The sequence below is a fragment of the Micrasema longulum genome, unplaced genomic scaffold (genome assembly GCF_059751315.1).
Source record: "Micrasema longulum isolate JH-2025_06_02 unplaced genomic scaffold, ASM5975131v1 h1tg000343l, whole genome shotgun sequence".
Lineage (NCBI taxonomy): Eukaryota > Metazoa > Arthropoda > Insecta > Trichoptera > Brachycentridae > Micrasema > Micrasema longulum.
Genome location: NW_028277546.1, coordinates 176,007 through 192,567, shown reverse-complemented (window position 1 = coordinate 192,567; position 16,561 = coordinate 176,007). Strand labels below are relative to the sequence as shown.

The 16,561-nt window shown below is 31.1% G+C and overlaps 1 protein-coding gene across 4 annotated transcripts in view; it reads right to left on the bottom strand.

Moving 5' to 3' along the window:
- Positions 1-16,561, bottom strand: part of LOC148282280 (betaine-homocysteine S-methyltransferase-like) — a 40,892-nt gene that overhangs the window by 17,435 nt on the left and 6,896 nt on the right. For all 4 annotated transcript variants that reach the window (XM_088225325.1, XM_088225327.1, XM_088225326.1 and 1 more), the window contains one exon: positions 5,627-5,810. In XM_088225325.1, coding sequence (XP_088081451.1) covers positions 5,627-5,804 — 178 coding nt within the window. In that variant the 5' untranslated portion in view covers positions 5,805-5,810. The remainder of the gene's footprint in view (positions 1-5,626; positions 5,811-16,561) is intronic.

The window sequence follows — 16,561 nt, the reverse complement described above, 5'->3', positions numbered from 1 at the left end:
ATCTCACGAATACCCATGTTGATTTTGAAAATACAATTAATTTTTCTAAATCCTTTTCGCATATTTTCATCGGTACTAGTAGTTTGTGATATTTCGATATTGTGGAAATTCACTCTAAAAATCACTGTTTAGTTTACCAAACGCATAAAGCTCTTCGTGAAACCATGCATTTTACTAAGTTTGGCAACAACATTTTTACTAGAAACGATCCTGTTAGCTAACCTCCAGGATCCCGTGATTTGACGGCATGGATTATTTCCTTAAGTTAATGGTCTATAGAAACAATAAAAAAACTCTGAAGCATTGGAAGCCGATATAACACGCACATTTAGGGTGCCGGATTTGTTGGAAAAAGTAGTCAAAAACTGTGTTGACAGAATGCGCTTTGTTTAAAAAAATAAATGTGTTTTTTCATTATTTTGAATATCATAAAAACCAACTAATTTTAACAAATATTTCCCTCTCTTATTTTTTTATTGTTTTTATTTATACATTTTATCATATATACAATTTTATTGCACTTTGCCCAGCTAACAGCAAAAACATCCGATATATGTATAGTATATACAGTGAATTATTATATTATTTATTAGCATTGTATTGCTCCCAATCATCTTGACCTATTTAATTTTGTTGGTGTGCCAAATCTCGTAAAAATTCATTTTGATATTTTATACAAAGATTTCGGGCGGAAAAGGTGATAATTTATTTGTCCTCGATTTATTTTTAATACGTTTTTACTCAAGGTGAGAGCATGTATTTAAAAAAAATCTCTCTCTTGTAAACGAGATTTATATGATGTGATTTTGTAGATTATCTTAATCAGATATTTTAAATTGTAATTTGATACGAAAACGAATATTGACTGTTTATTGGCAATGGTTCAAAATATGTTTTATTATGATTAAAAGATATCGTACCCCAGTTTGTTTGCAAAATTGGTTGGAGAAAAATCCGCCTCCCGCTTGAGGTCCCTGCGTTTTTTTTCTATCTGGGTGAACGTAAAATATTCATTTTTACTCTGTAGTTACTGTCCGTGGACTAATATCTGAAGCGTAAGACTAATAATCTTACCTTCATGTAACAGATAATTGAGATACACGGCATAAGGTAAATATTAATCACCGAAAGCAGAAAAGGCCAAGGCAATGAAATATAACTAATAGACGCAGATAACCTTTTTAAAGAGGAAAAATGGAAGCTAAGACAAATTGTTGTCCGATGAAGAAGGACCTAAGCTGATTTCTTGTTTTACTAGTAATGACTTAGGACTTAGGATATAGATATTTTGGTATTATTTATGTTTTTACTGTATATTTATTATTTACTTTTAAGACTGAAAAAGCACACATAATAATACAACTGTAATTACTGTTTAATGTTATTATATTATTATTATACTAGTTAGGCAGTTTAGATGAACCAACAGCAAAAATAAAAAATATAAATGTTTACTTTTACTACTTAATTAATTTGTTGGATAAATAATTCATTGTAAATTGCTGAAATAAATAAGTAAAAGAAATATTAAAAAAGACAATTCTAGGGCATATGAGCTATCAATGGCTAGTGGTTTCGTCTGTAGATTCTCGTTAAGTAAAGATAACATCTTAATTATTTATGTAGGTAAGAATTTTTGGCATGGTGAGTGTTACACTGTGTGTAAAGTGAAAACGTCTTTTGTTTTTTTAATGAAATCGCCTCTCCTTTGGAAAGGAAGAGTAAAAATGAATAGAAAATATACTAAACATATCATCAGAACTAAACGCCATCGTCACCGGTTTTGGCATCGGGACCGGCTGATTTATTCACATTTCTGCCTCTAATCGTAGAAGAAGATTTCTAATGTTATGCCTTATACTATACATCACACGGCGCAAATAAAAGCAGAAAGTAGTAAAATATGAGAGTCAAAGAGTTTCGAAAATACAAGTACAAATAATTGGTCCGTGAGTCCACAATATTACTACGGCACCACAATCCGGTTTATATTATATTACATTATTATTGATATATTATTAGGTAGTTTAGCAGTGTCAAAGTTAATTGTAATTGAGCCAGTCCACAATTTTGAAAAAATTAGATATTATTGTTATGGAGTGCAGTAAGGTCAATTCGATTTTCCGCTAAAAACAGCCAGACCGCTTTCATACAAAAAACTGTTATAATCAACTTCTGAAAAAACGTGTCGATCACAAAAACGGCATTTCTCAATTTGCAGAAAACACCCACAGCACTGGCAAAATCTTACGGTACTTTTAAAATCATTAAAACTGGTCAAATACATAGTTAGATTCTTGTTTGTAATATAAACAAATCTATGCATTCATTGTCTATCATTTGTCAAACTAAAAAATGCTCCAACTGTTGTGTAGATTTGATTATTTGCCCTTTTTACGAACGTGCTTTTATCTCAGTTTCACTTTTCTATGGCTGGCTGTTTTCTGCGTAACCACGTTCAATTTATTTCTAAGGGCGTGAAATAGGCAAACAAGGAATACTATGGGGGTAACTATTAACATAAAGTAAAGTATTAAAATACTTGAAAACTATGTAGGTACGCTAAAAAAATAAATAAAGTGTACTATAAATATAAACTGTTATTTCTACATGAAATACGTGAACTCAGATTATCATAACTAAAAAAGAGCTAAAATGCTAATGTTCACATCCATTAATTTCATTCCATTCTCTTATACCATGCGACTTTTTCCTGTATCTAAAGATGAAAAGGACTATGAAAGGACGACGTTTCGCGACCGCCAAAACGATAACGCCATGCCAAATTGTGTGTTTTAGCGGTGCTATTCTGAACCGCCTTCTCGGCCGTAGAAAACACTTTTATCTCGCTAATTTTGTACGTGGATACGCAAAATAAACGTTTTTCTACGGCCGCGACAGCGTGCGGAATATTACCTCTGGAATGTTTCGAGGATTCTTTGAAAGAGACAATACGAATATTAAGGAATAAATAAAAGTTTTTTTAAATATACAGAAATTCAGTGGTTTATTTTGCTCAATCTGTGTATAATATTTGAATAAATGTGTATTTTACATGACAAGTGTTTTTATTAAAAATTTAAGCAATTTCTAGTTTAGTTTGACAATTCAACGCAACTGGTTTAAACAAAATTGTACAGCTAGGTAATTTGGAAATAGGGGTGAGTAAACTAAAATTGTTGCCCTAATACTCCTTTTCACTAACTAAACTGGTTTGAAGGGCTATAATAGTAAAGGAAGTCAAACCCTTACAAACTCAGTGGTTGTTTTATAGTTCGAAAGTTTCACTAACTGCTTCTGTTAAAATCAAGAATTTGTTAGTTTCACCCAAAATGTGTTCCCACTTTGAATAATTTTCGTTTATTGTATTGAGCTATTTGCGAATCTTTTTTACAGCAATATTTCATTAAATAAGAAGGTGTACATTAAAACAAACATAATTAATGCCTATAAATTTACTTTTTTTTCTTCATGGAATACAGTATTTTATTATCGTGTTTGTTTTATTTCTTATTATTAATTGGCAAAGTTTGTTATCGTCGGGTTATAGTCGGGTTGTGGTCCCGTGGCTAATGTCGTAGACTCATGGGTCGAAAATCCGAGCATCGCACTCCACTCTACCACAACTTGATTTCCATTTTCTAATAGTGAGCTATTTACAACTCGTTGAAAATGGCCAACAAAATTGAAATATTTGGGTAAATCATCAGCACGCAAAGATTTCTTTAAAAAAAAATCTTTTGTTTAATAAAAATGGTTTTGGGCGAGAACGGAAAAACATAATTTAAGAGTGTTTTGAGTATGTCCAAGTGTTTGCAGACAAGCAGGATTTCCAGGGAGTCTTACTCTATCTTCAGGGAGAATAACTCATCATTTTTTTTGTTTTGTCCACCATTTTGTGAAAAGGACCGAAATTATATTGCTATGGTATTTGTTAGAATAAATATGTTGTAAAGTTTTTGCAAACCAAGTTTTGTAAAATTTCCATTGAAAATAAATATAAAAATTGCATTTTTCAATAAAAAATGATAAAAGCGCCATCTATGATGAATTAGTTTAATATTTGTGTTTAGAATCACCTTAAGAGAAAGAGTTTAGATTTTTTTTCCTAATCATTGATACGTAGGTACTCACACAAATGCTAGATACCTTTCGTGTAGAAGTTAAAATAATTCCAAGTTCTAATTATTGTAATTATGTAAACGGTGTTTTTGTCAGCAAATATTTTTAACAATATTTTTGGTTGGTCCAAATGTTTGCGGACATGGACTAGATTCTTTATTGGAAAGATAAAGACGTCTTACCTTGATGGTATAGTTAAAAATAAATTACGAGTATCTCTAGCGATTACAAAGATATACTACCGACCCCCCCTTTCAAGCTTTCTGTAGGAACATCGATATGAAACAAGGGGAAGCGTACGTCACGGTACACATATCTACGCTCTAAAATAACATAGCTTCAGTATGACGTCATAGTTGAAGATAAAATTCTCCCGACTGACTACAAAGATATACTACCGATCCCCCCCATCAAGTTTTGATGTAAGTACATCGGTTTATACCGACGGGTCTAGAACCCCTCGATACTTTTATCTATGCATTAAAAGTGACAAAAAAAATCCACTAAGCAATTTTTCCTTTAATTGTAATTTATTTAAACTTTTAATTGTTTTAAGTTTGGATTTTTTTTTCTTAAAATTCTTTTTAAAATATGAGAAAGAAATAAGTCAATTTTAAAATTAAATTCCGACATAACTGTCAATTTAATAAAACGAACGCCTAGATGCAAAAAAATAATGTCGCTAGGTTCTGTCCTATTAACATATAAGAGTATTTAGGCGTTAGAAAGTTACCACTGTAAAAATAAAATTTAGTTATTATATTTTTTTAATCTGAGAGAACGTATCGAGAGTCGGTTTTGTAATCGCTCAGTATTACCTCAGTAGATAAATGCAGACGATCGTTAAGTATATCTTTTTGGCAATGGTTAAAAGTCATTTAAAAATCATATCTAAGCGAGCTTTTTATGCTTGGATTGGGATTTATTGGAGTTAATCGCTTTGAAGTGGGAACTTTCAATCACAAAAGCCTATTTAAAATATAAATGAGAACTATTTTAAATGTTAACGAAGCAAGGAACACGGACTAATTTTTGAGGTCATTCATTGGTTTGTTTCGATCACATGATGTCGATATGGCAAGTAAGTAGAACATATCGAGGTAAGATACAGATAGAACAGAAGTTAAGTATACCGTTTCGGTTTATACAGATGAAGATATCGTTCATAATTGAGGCCCAGGAAGTTATTAGAAAAATATGTTATACAATAAATGGAGAATATTTAAGAGAAAGGAACATAAACGTCTAGGTAAATGAAGGCGAAATATCTCCGGCACTAATAAAGTTTTAGCTCTTTAAATTTACAAAAATCAAAAGTAGATAGTTGGCATACGCTGCAATTAGTGAACTGCATGCATTGGCCTTTGCACCATCGGATGGAAATAGGCGTATAATAATGATGAAGGTAATTAACTGATTTCAATTAAAATAATAAATATTCACGTAAAGAATACAGCGTGATGGATTTTTATCCTAACAAATATTGTTAAATGATTTTGTTTACCCCTTAAAAAGTCTAGATGAGTGCTGATGACTTCGTCGGGATTCGTAGAGAGGAACCTGGCACTCCATAAGGGATCTCCATCGACCACTTCTCCCAAGTGGCAGCTCAACTGGGATGAGAATCCTCCATCCAAGATTACTATTTCTCTCTTCCGCCCCTCGCCGTTTACCGGTTTCATCGCCAGCTAAAACAGAAAATAGTTTAAAGGATAAACATTTAGGTTCGTGTATTAAATTAGTTAACCCTTTCAGCCCGGGTGTTCATTAAAATATATTAGAATTTTATCATTTTTTAACTCTTGTACCTACCTACCAAAATTTAAAAGGGGATAGTTTATTTTTTAATAACTGGGACCTCAAGGTAAATCTAATTTTTTTTTGTATACGTCGGTAATCGCCATTTTTATTTTTTTCAATAAAAAAGAGAAATATTTGAGTACTAATTATTTACTTAAATATTTAAATTTTCACACCATTTCCTAAAAGTATTAAATAACTTGTGCTGGAAAAATGGAAATCGAGTTGTGGTAGAGTGGGATTTGAACCTCTGACCTTTACCTATACAGAAAAGTTCGTTTTTAACATTAACAGCTTTATTCTGGCTGGTTCGTTTGTTTTGAAACGAATTCTCGTCGCCCTATAAATGATATGTAAGGCAAGTTTAAAACATATTTCAGTAAAACTAATTTTATTTGATTGAATAATAAATTAAATAAACAAAAATACCAGTTTTTCCAATAATTACTTTAGTAGACACATAAAAAAATCACATTCAGAGGAATAAATTAATTTGTTTAAGGGTTAAAAAAACTCTTAGATACTTTTTTCATAAATAAATATTTGAATTGTCAAAATATTCGATTATTTTTCCTCTTAACAAAAAATGGTTAGTTCTTAAAAGCCCGCCAACAAAATAAAACAATATTATTGATTTTTATTTTGTACTTTTTTGATGAATAAATTATTGATATTTATTTTTTGTTAAGATTCCATGGTCAATAATTTCGATGAAAAGTAAGTTTAAAAAAAATATATATAGACCATCCATCAATCCTCCTCCGCGTCTTTAATACATAAATTGTCAATATAATGTTCGCACTTAGAATAATAGTAAAATTATTAGGCTTAAATAAATTGAGAGACGAAGAATTTATAAATTTATTGTAATAATTAAAAATTAAGCTTAAACACAAAGTTAGCTAAAATGTTCCAAGAAAACACGTAGCGAAATAAAATATTGAAAACCAGTTAATAAAAATATACAAAGCAGCGAACGGTAAACTTTATTTTTTCAATTTCGAATTATTTATTTATTCATATGTACGTTATAAAATATTACATCTTTTTATGTATATTTAATTTTAAGCAACTCATAAGAACTACACATAGGTACATATATTTATAATGTCTCAAGTACACATATTTATAATATCTCAAGAAAATGTTTGAAAAGCGAATCTTGCATCGAAAAACTCCCTCAGTGACGTGAAAAATAATGTCCAAAGTGATATTGTTCGATACGGAGGACCCCCTTCTAAACATTGGCAGGTTGGTCTGTATATTGGAATCTGGGACAGCCTATATTTACGCTATCTAAGGTAATTAATTAATCAGAACGTAAAAACTGCAGTCAGCACATACTGTTTTACCTCATGGTTTCCAGGACCAACCTGCCTCTGGTAATGCCGATTGGAAGAACAGTCAGTTAGCTTAACATTATAACTTTTTCAAATGACACCTTTAACATCAGTGAAACTATGTTTAAGAGGCAAATACTCTTGCAATTGGAGAGTATTATACTATTAAAAAGTCGAACCATTGCTTAAGGGTTCTTAGTCTGATATTTTATCCCAATATAATGGCTAAAATATTTTGTCTTTTTTATAATGTTATTTTGGTCAAATAAATTCATATATATTTGAAAAAACACAAAAAAAAAAAATTATACATACTTTTAAATGTACTAGAACTAATTGTAAACATACATGCTCAATACTAAGTCCACAAATAAAATAAAATATCTTGGGTTGTTTATTGATGAAAATTTGAAGTAGAAAACATTAATTAAAACATTAGTAAAACAAACACGAGAGTAAATGTTTATATTTAAAAGACAGAAATATCCTGAAAATGTAACAATTAAAAACGGTGTATATATTCAATTGTACGGTCAATTATAGTCAAGTATGTTATTATTGGTTGGGGATAGTTGTGTAAAAATATTATAAATTTAGAAAAAAATATTACAAAGAGTTACATAAAAATAACCTTTAGCTATCCGAACATATTTTTTTTTCAATTATCTAATGTACCACCGATTAATAAATGTAACTCCCTTTAAAAATCATACATTTTATGACGTGCCTACATATCCTAATATGGCCAATCAAACGATTATGCATGATTTGGCACGTGGTGAGTAATTGCCAATTTTTGGTTGGGCTTGTGGGAAAACTAATGTAGGTCATTGAAGGAAGTTTTATGAAGTGAATAATACATCACCGGATTGGTGGATAAGGTCAATCTGCTAATTTAATAATGTTATTTGAGGTAAATAACAATAAACCGCAATTAATAATGAGTATTAACTCCTTTTAGAAGACAACAAAATATGAATTAGATAAAATTATAAATAAAATTATCAATGAAACTTCTTGGTAAAGTTTCACATTTATTTAATTTTAACCAACGAGCGCTTTTGCCCGAGAAGGCATCTTCAGGACTGGTAAATTAGTAATAATAATGGTTTATTAACAAACATAGCAACTACTTTATCTACTACATACACAGTTAGGTATTGGATTTTTCTGAATCAAGTTTAGTCTGCCTAACTAGGTTTAACCTGTTTTAAGGCAGACATTTTTATGCAAAATAAACAAAACTATTAATACCTAATATTTAATTATCTGTACAGTTATACAATATTAATTTATACCATTTATGATGTCAGAATGTTTTTGAGTAAATTTTTCAATTTTTCTCGACCTAAACCCAGTATTCATTTTTTTTACAAAGTTATTCAATTGAATCCAAGTCATGGTTTTGCAATGTTTGGGTAACATATAGAATATTTTGGAGCCCAGAAACCTGAAATTTCTTTGCCCGAATTGTTTACAACATTTTGATCGCTTATAATATTCGTTACAATATTTGGATATAAAAAGTTAAGTATTTTATTAAAGGACAGACAGCATAAATATAATAATAACTGAAATTTCCAAAAAAATGAACTGTTTTTGCAAACCAGTCCCCGATTAGAAGCTCTTTAAATGCCTAGACTTCCATATTCCCTTCTCAAAAATGTTTTCCTTCTCTGTTGCAACAAATTTGAAAGGACAATTTTAGAATTTCAATTGCATATACAACCAAAAAACTTAATAGTTTTAGTTGAAAGTTTCCTAAAGTTTCTTACAAACGGTGGTTCTAATGAACGGAAGTAACAAAAATAAGTTCTTATTGCTGAAAATATTTCATAAAACAAAGATTATGAAACTTCGTTAAAGTGTACAGTGTGTTTAATTAGAAGGCCAGGAGGCTAAGCGCAGTAAGTTGAAAAGAATATTTCCCTTTGCGTCGGTAGAAGGTTTAAATCGCTGAAATTCCAAATATCTACAAATGTTTGATTGCCTACTTAAAAATAAATGGAACGAGAAAGAATAAACTCTCTCGGAATATTTTCGAAGAAACGCAAACGTTGCATACATAAATATAATTTCAATGTAGATCCAAGTTTGGTCAATGAACTCTATTACAAACGCTTCGTTTGATTGTTTGCGCGAGTTGTCTTAGTATTCGTTATCAATAAAAAATGTTGTTTTTTTAAAACGAGGCCATCGATATTTTATTTAAAATTAATATTTCAAACACGGCATCATCATCATTTCCTTTCCGCACCTAATGGTGCTCGTGTTCCGCACGATCAGTACACCAATCGCAGCGTATCTTGATCACTTCTGTTACATGAATGTAAGATGATCAGTCTTACGCTTTGGGTACCAGACCAGGAACTATGAAATATTCTGGTCTGAAAACTCGCTTTCAAATAAATATTTCATATCAACCATGTCAGGAATCGAACCCGAGATCTCTCGCATGGTAAGCAAACGCACTGACAATTTAAAGCACTAACTTTATGATTTTCCACGTTGATAATTACTTCATATCCTTAGACTTAGAACCCCAATATCCCCTTCCTACCGTCTTCCAAACTAATTACCTGATCCGATATTCCTCATTCTTTGTAGCATAAAACACAATGTACTCTTATTAAGTTCATAAGTGCAAGATTTATCTCCTCATAAAACAGCTCATATTTTAAATTTATTAAGATTATTGATGTATGTATCTTTTGATATATTTTTTAAGTACAAATTTTTGACTAACTACTAACTCTGCTTTTAATTGTCTGTTTTATGGTTGGTTGGAAGATATTTCTTTTAAAAAAAAGTGGGCAAAATGACTTATTTTTTTATATTAAAAGACTTACGCAAATAAATAAATGAATAGTTTAGGTCCAGTCAAGCACCAGTAAAGGTGATCAGCCATACGCTTCAGGTGCCAGACTACTAAAAAAAATTATTTCTTAGTGTAAGACTATCTTTAAAACTAATATTTTACGTCCACTCTGCCAGGAATCGAACGCGCCAATCACTACTCCACGAGGCGAACATTCCAGACTCCCTTTTTCATTATTTTTACCTGAAAGTGGCCAGCTATTGAGTCCACAATACTCGTCCAGGATTCGTGTTATTTTTTACGCACAAAACTTTATTCTTCATCCGCCTAGACATCGAAAAAATATTTGTAATGAATTGGTGTACGTTGTATAAAAAAATGTGCCCGTTTAATATTTCCGTTATCAGTCGTAAAGAGATAATAAAACCAATTGCTATGAAAGATAACCTAAATTTTTTGGTAAATGTGCAGAAGCGGTTGGAAAAAAAACTGCGTATGAGAAAAGGTGAAGAAAATAATTAATTTTACAAGAAAGTGTGGAAGTCGGCCTCATGGTGCATCTGTCAGCGCTTTTGCCTGTTACGCAAGAGGTCTCGAGTTCGATTCTCGGTATGGTTGACATGAAATATTTATTACGCTATAATATTCATAGCTTCTAGACTGGCTCCTGAAGCTCAAAACTGATCATCTTATGTTCATGTAAGAAAAAATGATCATGATAAGCTGCGATTGGTGTACCAATGTAGTGCCCTATGTACTGTTATATGCGGAATGACGAATGATGATGTAGAAATTAAGGCTTTTACGACTGCCTGAGAAGTTATTGATCAATTTAAGTGATCTTCACACGGGTAACATTAATCATTCTGCCCATCTGAGCATTTGTATCTCTACAATTTGTGACGCAAAAGAGCAATGAAAATTTTATTGATGTGAGTGAGGTTCTCCCAATTCTACAAATGTATACCTACCGGAGTCTACTAAAAGCATTGTTTTTAGAACTATAAAAGTTAGTAATTTTTTGCGTATTACCACCTACCGACTTTCCTATGTCTACTGATTTTGAGATCTACCTCTATCTTCGTCCAGACACTAATTGCAATTTTATTTTTTTTATTTAATTTTTAAATAACCTTGTATATACATTTATTGGGGACAGAGACACGGTTTACAGTGACACAATCGGGAACGATCCATGCCTATGAACTTGTTAGGACAATTCGAAATTAAGTAAAATTATACTCCTCTCTTCCCCCCTCTCTTTTTTTTTCAACTATTGCTCTCACAAGAATTTTTTAAAAATCAGTGCACCACAAAGTTAACGCTCTAAATAATAATAAAAAAAAAACATTTTTTATTTTTTTTCGAAAAGAAAACTTTAGTTTTTAAATATGACGTATAAAGAAAATATGATAAAAAGAAGCTAAAATTACAAAAACAATCTCTACACGTCTTCCACAGCGATATAAGATATAAATTAATCGCATTATGATAACCCAGTAATTAAAAAAAAATACTTTGTGGAAATGTTGGAAATCAAGGAATTGCAAATGAAAAATAAACGTTTATAAATATATAAAATAATAAAGTAAATACTTTTATTATTAACATTCAAAGCAACTTTGTGGTCCAACATTTTAATATTATGTGAATAAAATTTGTATAAAACCACTCACCGACTTATCTGTCTACCGGTTTCGAGACGTAATCCGCATGTTGGTGTAGTGTTGTTGTCCTGACGAAGAGACAGGTTACGTCTCGAAACCGGTAGACAGATAAGTCGGTGAGTGGTTTTATACAAATTTTATTAACATAATATTAAATATTTATTTTTTAAATCACAAAATACATTTTTTATCGGTCATCAATTAATTAATTTAAAAAATAAGAAACATAATCCATACTAATCTCATAAATGCGGAAGTGTATTCGTTTGTGTTTCTTTCACGTCTCAACGGAGCGACTGATTGTCATTTTTTTTGCAAAGGGATAGCCGGAAAAACGAGTAGTAAAATATGACACTTATTTTTCATTGCGAATTGAAAAAAATGCAATGAAAAAAATATATAGTATAAACCATGAACAACATTATTTGAAAATGTCAAGGCAGTAAGGTGGGATGTCAAAAATAAATATTTCGATATTCATTCTTTAAAATTTCCATAATTGACTTGCTTTTCGCTTTAGTTTTGTAGTGGGATTTGTTAATATAATAATGATGCTACGTTGCCATGGACTAACGGGTCGTCGTATTTTTTTCATAGCGATAGTTCTAGGACCGGCAATCGATATAAACTACTTTCTGAACCGAAAAATATATTCCATAGGGAAAATTCTTATTGCTAAACGATATACTACCATAACTAAATGAGCATACCATCAACCATAAGGAGTTTTTTATATTTAGTATGGAAGAGATGAAAAATGTCTGCGTGACCGGAGAGAACGGTATTATAATGACATGTATAGGAAAATCGGCAAATTTTGTTTGGAATCTTGTCAAAAATACGGTGTTATCTAAACATCATAAAACTTAAAAGTATTTAAGATAATTTGAATAATATCTTCAGCGCCTTACTTATAAACCTGGTATAAAGTTCCATCTAGGCATAGTGGTTAAATAAGAATAATAGTTCCATCCGTATTCTACCACTGTGGCTAGGCGTAACATTATAACAGTTGTATGAGTAAGGCCCTAAGTTATTTTCAGTATAGTTACAAATTTATTTAATTGAAATGTTTATTTTTTCATTTGGGTATTTTTTATATCTTCTGTGGCCAGGCGGACGAAGAATACAGTTCTGAATGTGAAATAAAAGCAGATCCCTGGACGAGTATTCTCGACTCGACGACTGCTATATAAAAATCCTAAATAAGGAAATCGAATGGAGATCAGTCCGCCTCGTTGCGTGGCAGTTGGCGCGTTCACCTACCATTCTGGATGTCCTGGGTTCGACTCCTGAACGAGTGGACTTGAAATACTGATTTAATAAAAACAAAAAATTAACTGCAATATTCCATTGCTCCTGGACTGGCGCGCTGAAGCGTAGAACTGGTCACCTAAATTTCATTTAACGAATGATCAAAATACCTTGCATTAGGTTTATGATATCAGTGCCCTATGCACCACGGAGTGTGGAAAGGAGAAAGATGATGATTTTTTGTTCTACCCATCAATTTTCTAAAATATGAAAATAAATAAATAAATTACTATGAATTTATTTTTATGTTTTTTTTTTATTGTTTATTTAATTTATGAGCATTTACTACAAAAGATTTTTTTTCGACCGAGTTTTGAAGTAGGGAAATGATTATGAAAATTTTAGGTTTCTTTTCCAAAACCACAATTTTTCTAAATTTTAACTTTTTTAGCAATCAAATTTTTAATTATATATTTGAGATATAGATACAATTTAGAAGATACGATGGGACGTTTTAGTTCCTGAAAAAAGTCTATCAAATACACAAAAAGATATTAGAAAAAATACTGTTATTTTTCCAAAACCGACTAATTCCTGGAAATAGTAATTTATTTTGAATTTTTTTTAAAAATAAAAATAACCGACTTTTTTGTCGAAAACGAAATATATAAACATGTTTTGCGTCCCTTAATCTATATAATGTGATATAAAAATCGACTTTCGATATTTTGGACCATGCGATTATTATATAAAGTTTGATATCAAATATTATATATAAAATACTTTTTTAGTATATTAATAAAAAATTACTGGAATTAAATATAAGTAAATGTCACTTATTTTGTATTTCGCGCAAACAAACGACGATCGAATGGGTCAAATAAGAATGTCGACTACCGGTTAAACATTAACTTCAGTACCATGGAATAAACTCTCTTAAAAACCGAAGAATAATGGTAGGACAGTTGTTTTTATACAAATTAATAAATAATAAAATTGATTCTCCTAACCTACTTGAAAGACTTCCATTCCGTGTGCCATCTAGACCGACAAGACAAAATCTTCTGTTTTACACAGAAAACGCGTCAACAAACTATTTGAAACAATCTACAATACCTAGAATATGCGACCAATATAACAATATATTTACCGAGGCTGATATTTTTTGTGACAATGTATGTAAATATAGGTCAAAAATCATAGAAATTTTGAGAGAAGCAGATATTTAACTTTATTATTATAAACATATATTTTCATTTCTTTTCTTTTACATTTGTTATATTTAACATAATTTAAATTATTGTATTGAGTGTTAACAATTTTTTCGGTGTGTGCATGAGTGTCCTATGCTAATATACAAAGAAATTGTCAATATTTGTTTACACACTGTTTCTTTACCCAATAAAATAAATAAATAATTCATTCTATATCCATGAACTTTATAATATCAATATTCAATTGTTTATCGGTTCATTGTCTTTCACAAAATAAAGTTTACTGCGACTTTATTAGGGTCAGACAAGCGAAGTAAAGAGGGAGAGAAATGTATACAGATTAACTACAAAGGATTGAGTCAGAAGGCGATAGCAACATTTATCTGCAATGATTGATAACTGCTGAACCAACAAAACATAATTAATTTGATGATTAATAACGCAGTAAAAACGTTAATCTCAATACCTTCTTGATTAAAAGTACCAATTAAACAAAAGTACAGACGGACTGTGGTCTCATGGATAGTGTCACGGTTCCCGGATCAGGAGGTCCGTGGTTTGAATCCGAGAAAATCATAAATAACGCAAATATGTCTTAGAATTATTTTTTTCATATTTGTAATCTGCAAATGTTCAATACAATTTAAAAATCTGTAAAAGTTTATGAAAATCATATCCTTATCTGCACCCGATGGTGCATAAGGTACTAAATACGTTCACCAAATTCAGTGCATTTTAAATATCTGTTACAAGGTAGGGTGATCAGTCTTACGCTTCAGGTCTGGGGAATGAGAAATATTGCAGTATGAACCGGATTGTAGTTCCGAGGCTAATGTTGCCGAGATCTGAGATACAAATCACGTTTTACCACAACTTGATTCCTATTTTCTAATAGTGAGTACTTTAAAACTCGTTGAAAATACCCCCTATATTGAAATTTTCTTGTAAATTATTAGAACGCGTATACTTTTTTATAAAATAACCTTCTTAAAAGATATTTTACGTTGACCTAGCCAGGAATCGAACTCGGAACCTCAAGCATGGCAGGCGAACGCCCCAACCAATACATTATAAGGCGGACTAATCCCAACGATTGCTTTCGTTTTTAAACAGGACATTGTTTGTTTCGATGATCGGTGTGACTTAACACTTAACATTGTCGAATACTGTATAATAATATATTTCTCTCGACGAAAAAAACAAACAAAAAAATATTTTCTTTTCGATGGTTTCTTCAATAAAAGAACTCTGTATCACTTTAGGTAGTAAACTGTCCTATCGTGAACACATTGATAATATTGTAAACAAATTTCGCACACTTCTTGGTTTTATCAACATAGAATGGCGACGGACTTAAGAAACATCATTACCATCGAAATACTTCACTGCCTATAAGTTCAACCTCATATGCATCATTATTGAGTCTGTCCAGCACCAGTTTCTGAGGAAAGTGTCATGGTCGCTCGGCTAACAAAGAAGCAATTATTTCAATGTTGAAATTAAGCAATATCTTAAGCTATCTTCATTAGAGAAACGTAAAATGGAGCAAACAATATGAATTTTCAAAATATTTAAGAGGAAATGCCATGTCACTTTTCTTCATACAAACTTTTCCCCGTATTTTCTCCCTGGATTGGAAATGATTTTTTTATACACTATAAATATTTACCACTGATTTGTTTCTATCGTTTCGCTTTTTTGATAATTTTTTTCTTATGGGAGATGGCACCATCCAAAACCCAAAAAAAAAGCACCCAATTTTATTTGCCGTCTATGGATGTACGGCATACAAATATAATAAATAATTTTTAAAACATTCATATAGCACCTACATAGAAATTTTCATTATACTTTAAAAAAAAAAATACTAAATCGGTCACTTTTCGGGTGCGAAAAAAGGACCAGCAAAACGTTGATTTGTAGATTTTAGTTTGTCAAAATTAGTCCAACTTGCAGTTATCGGGTAGGCATTTGCGAGGGAGTCACAGAAAAAAGTATTCAAATACCCGCTCATCAAAATTGGGTGGCATCGCGAATCCTCTTAATGCAATAAATAATGTCCCATCTTTATTGGAATCAATGTATTTTTATGTTCCCAACCGTATCATAAGAAGTAATCATTTGCTATTTGTTAAATTTTCTAAAAGTCAATACCCCAATGCCAATGTCCAGAAAGTGTAGATTAGTTAATTTTTCCCACAGCTTTCTTCGATGAAGTTCTTTGGGATAGATACCACTTTTCGCTCTTTATCACTAACACAGTTCGGGTAGGTAGGAAGAAATTGCCGTAAGGCAATATGCCCGCCCTTAAATGTATATAAATTGTATATGCATATAAAATGTAAA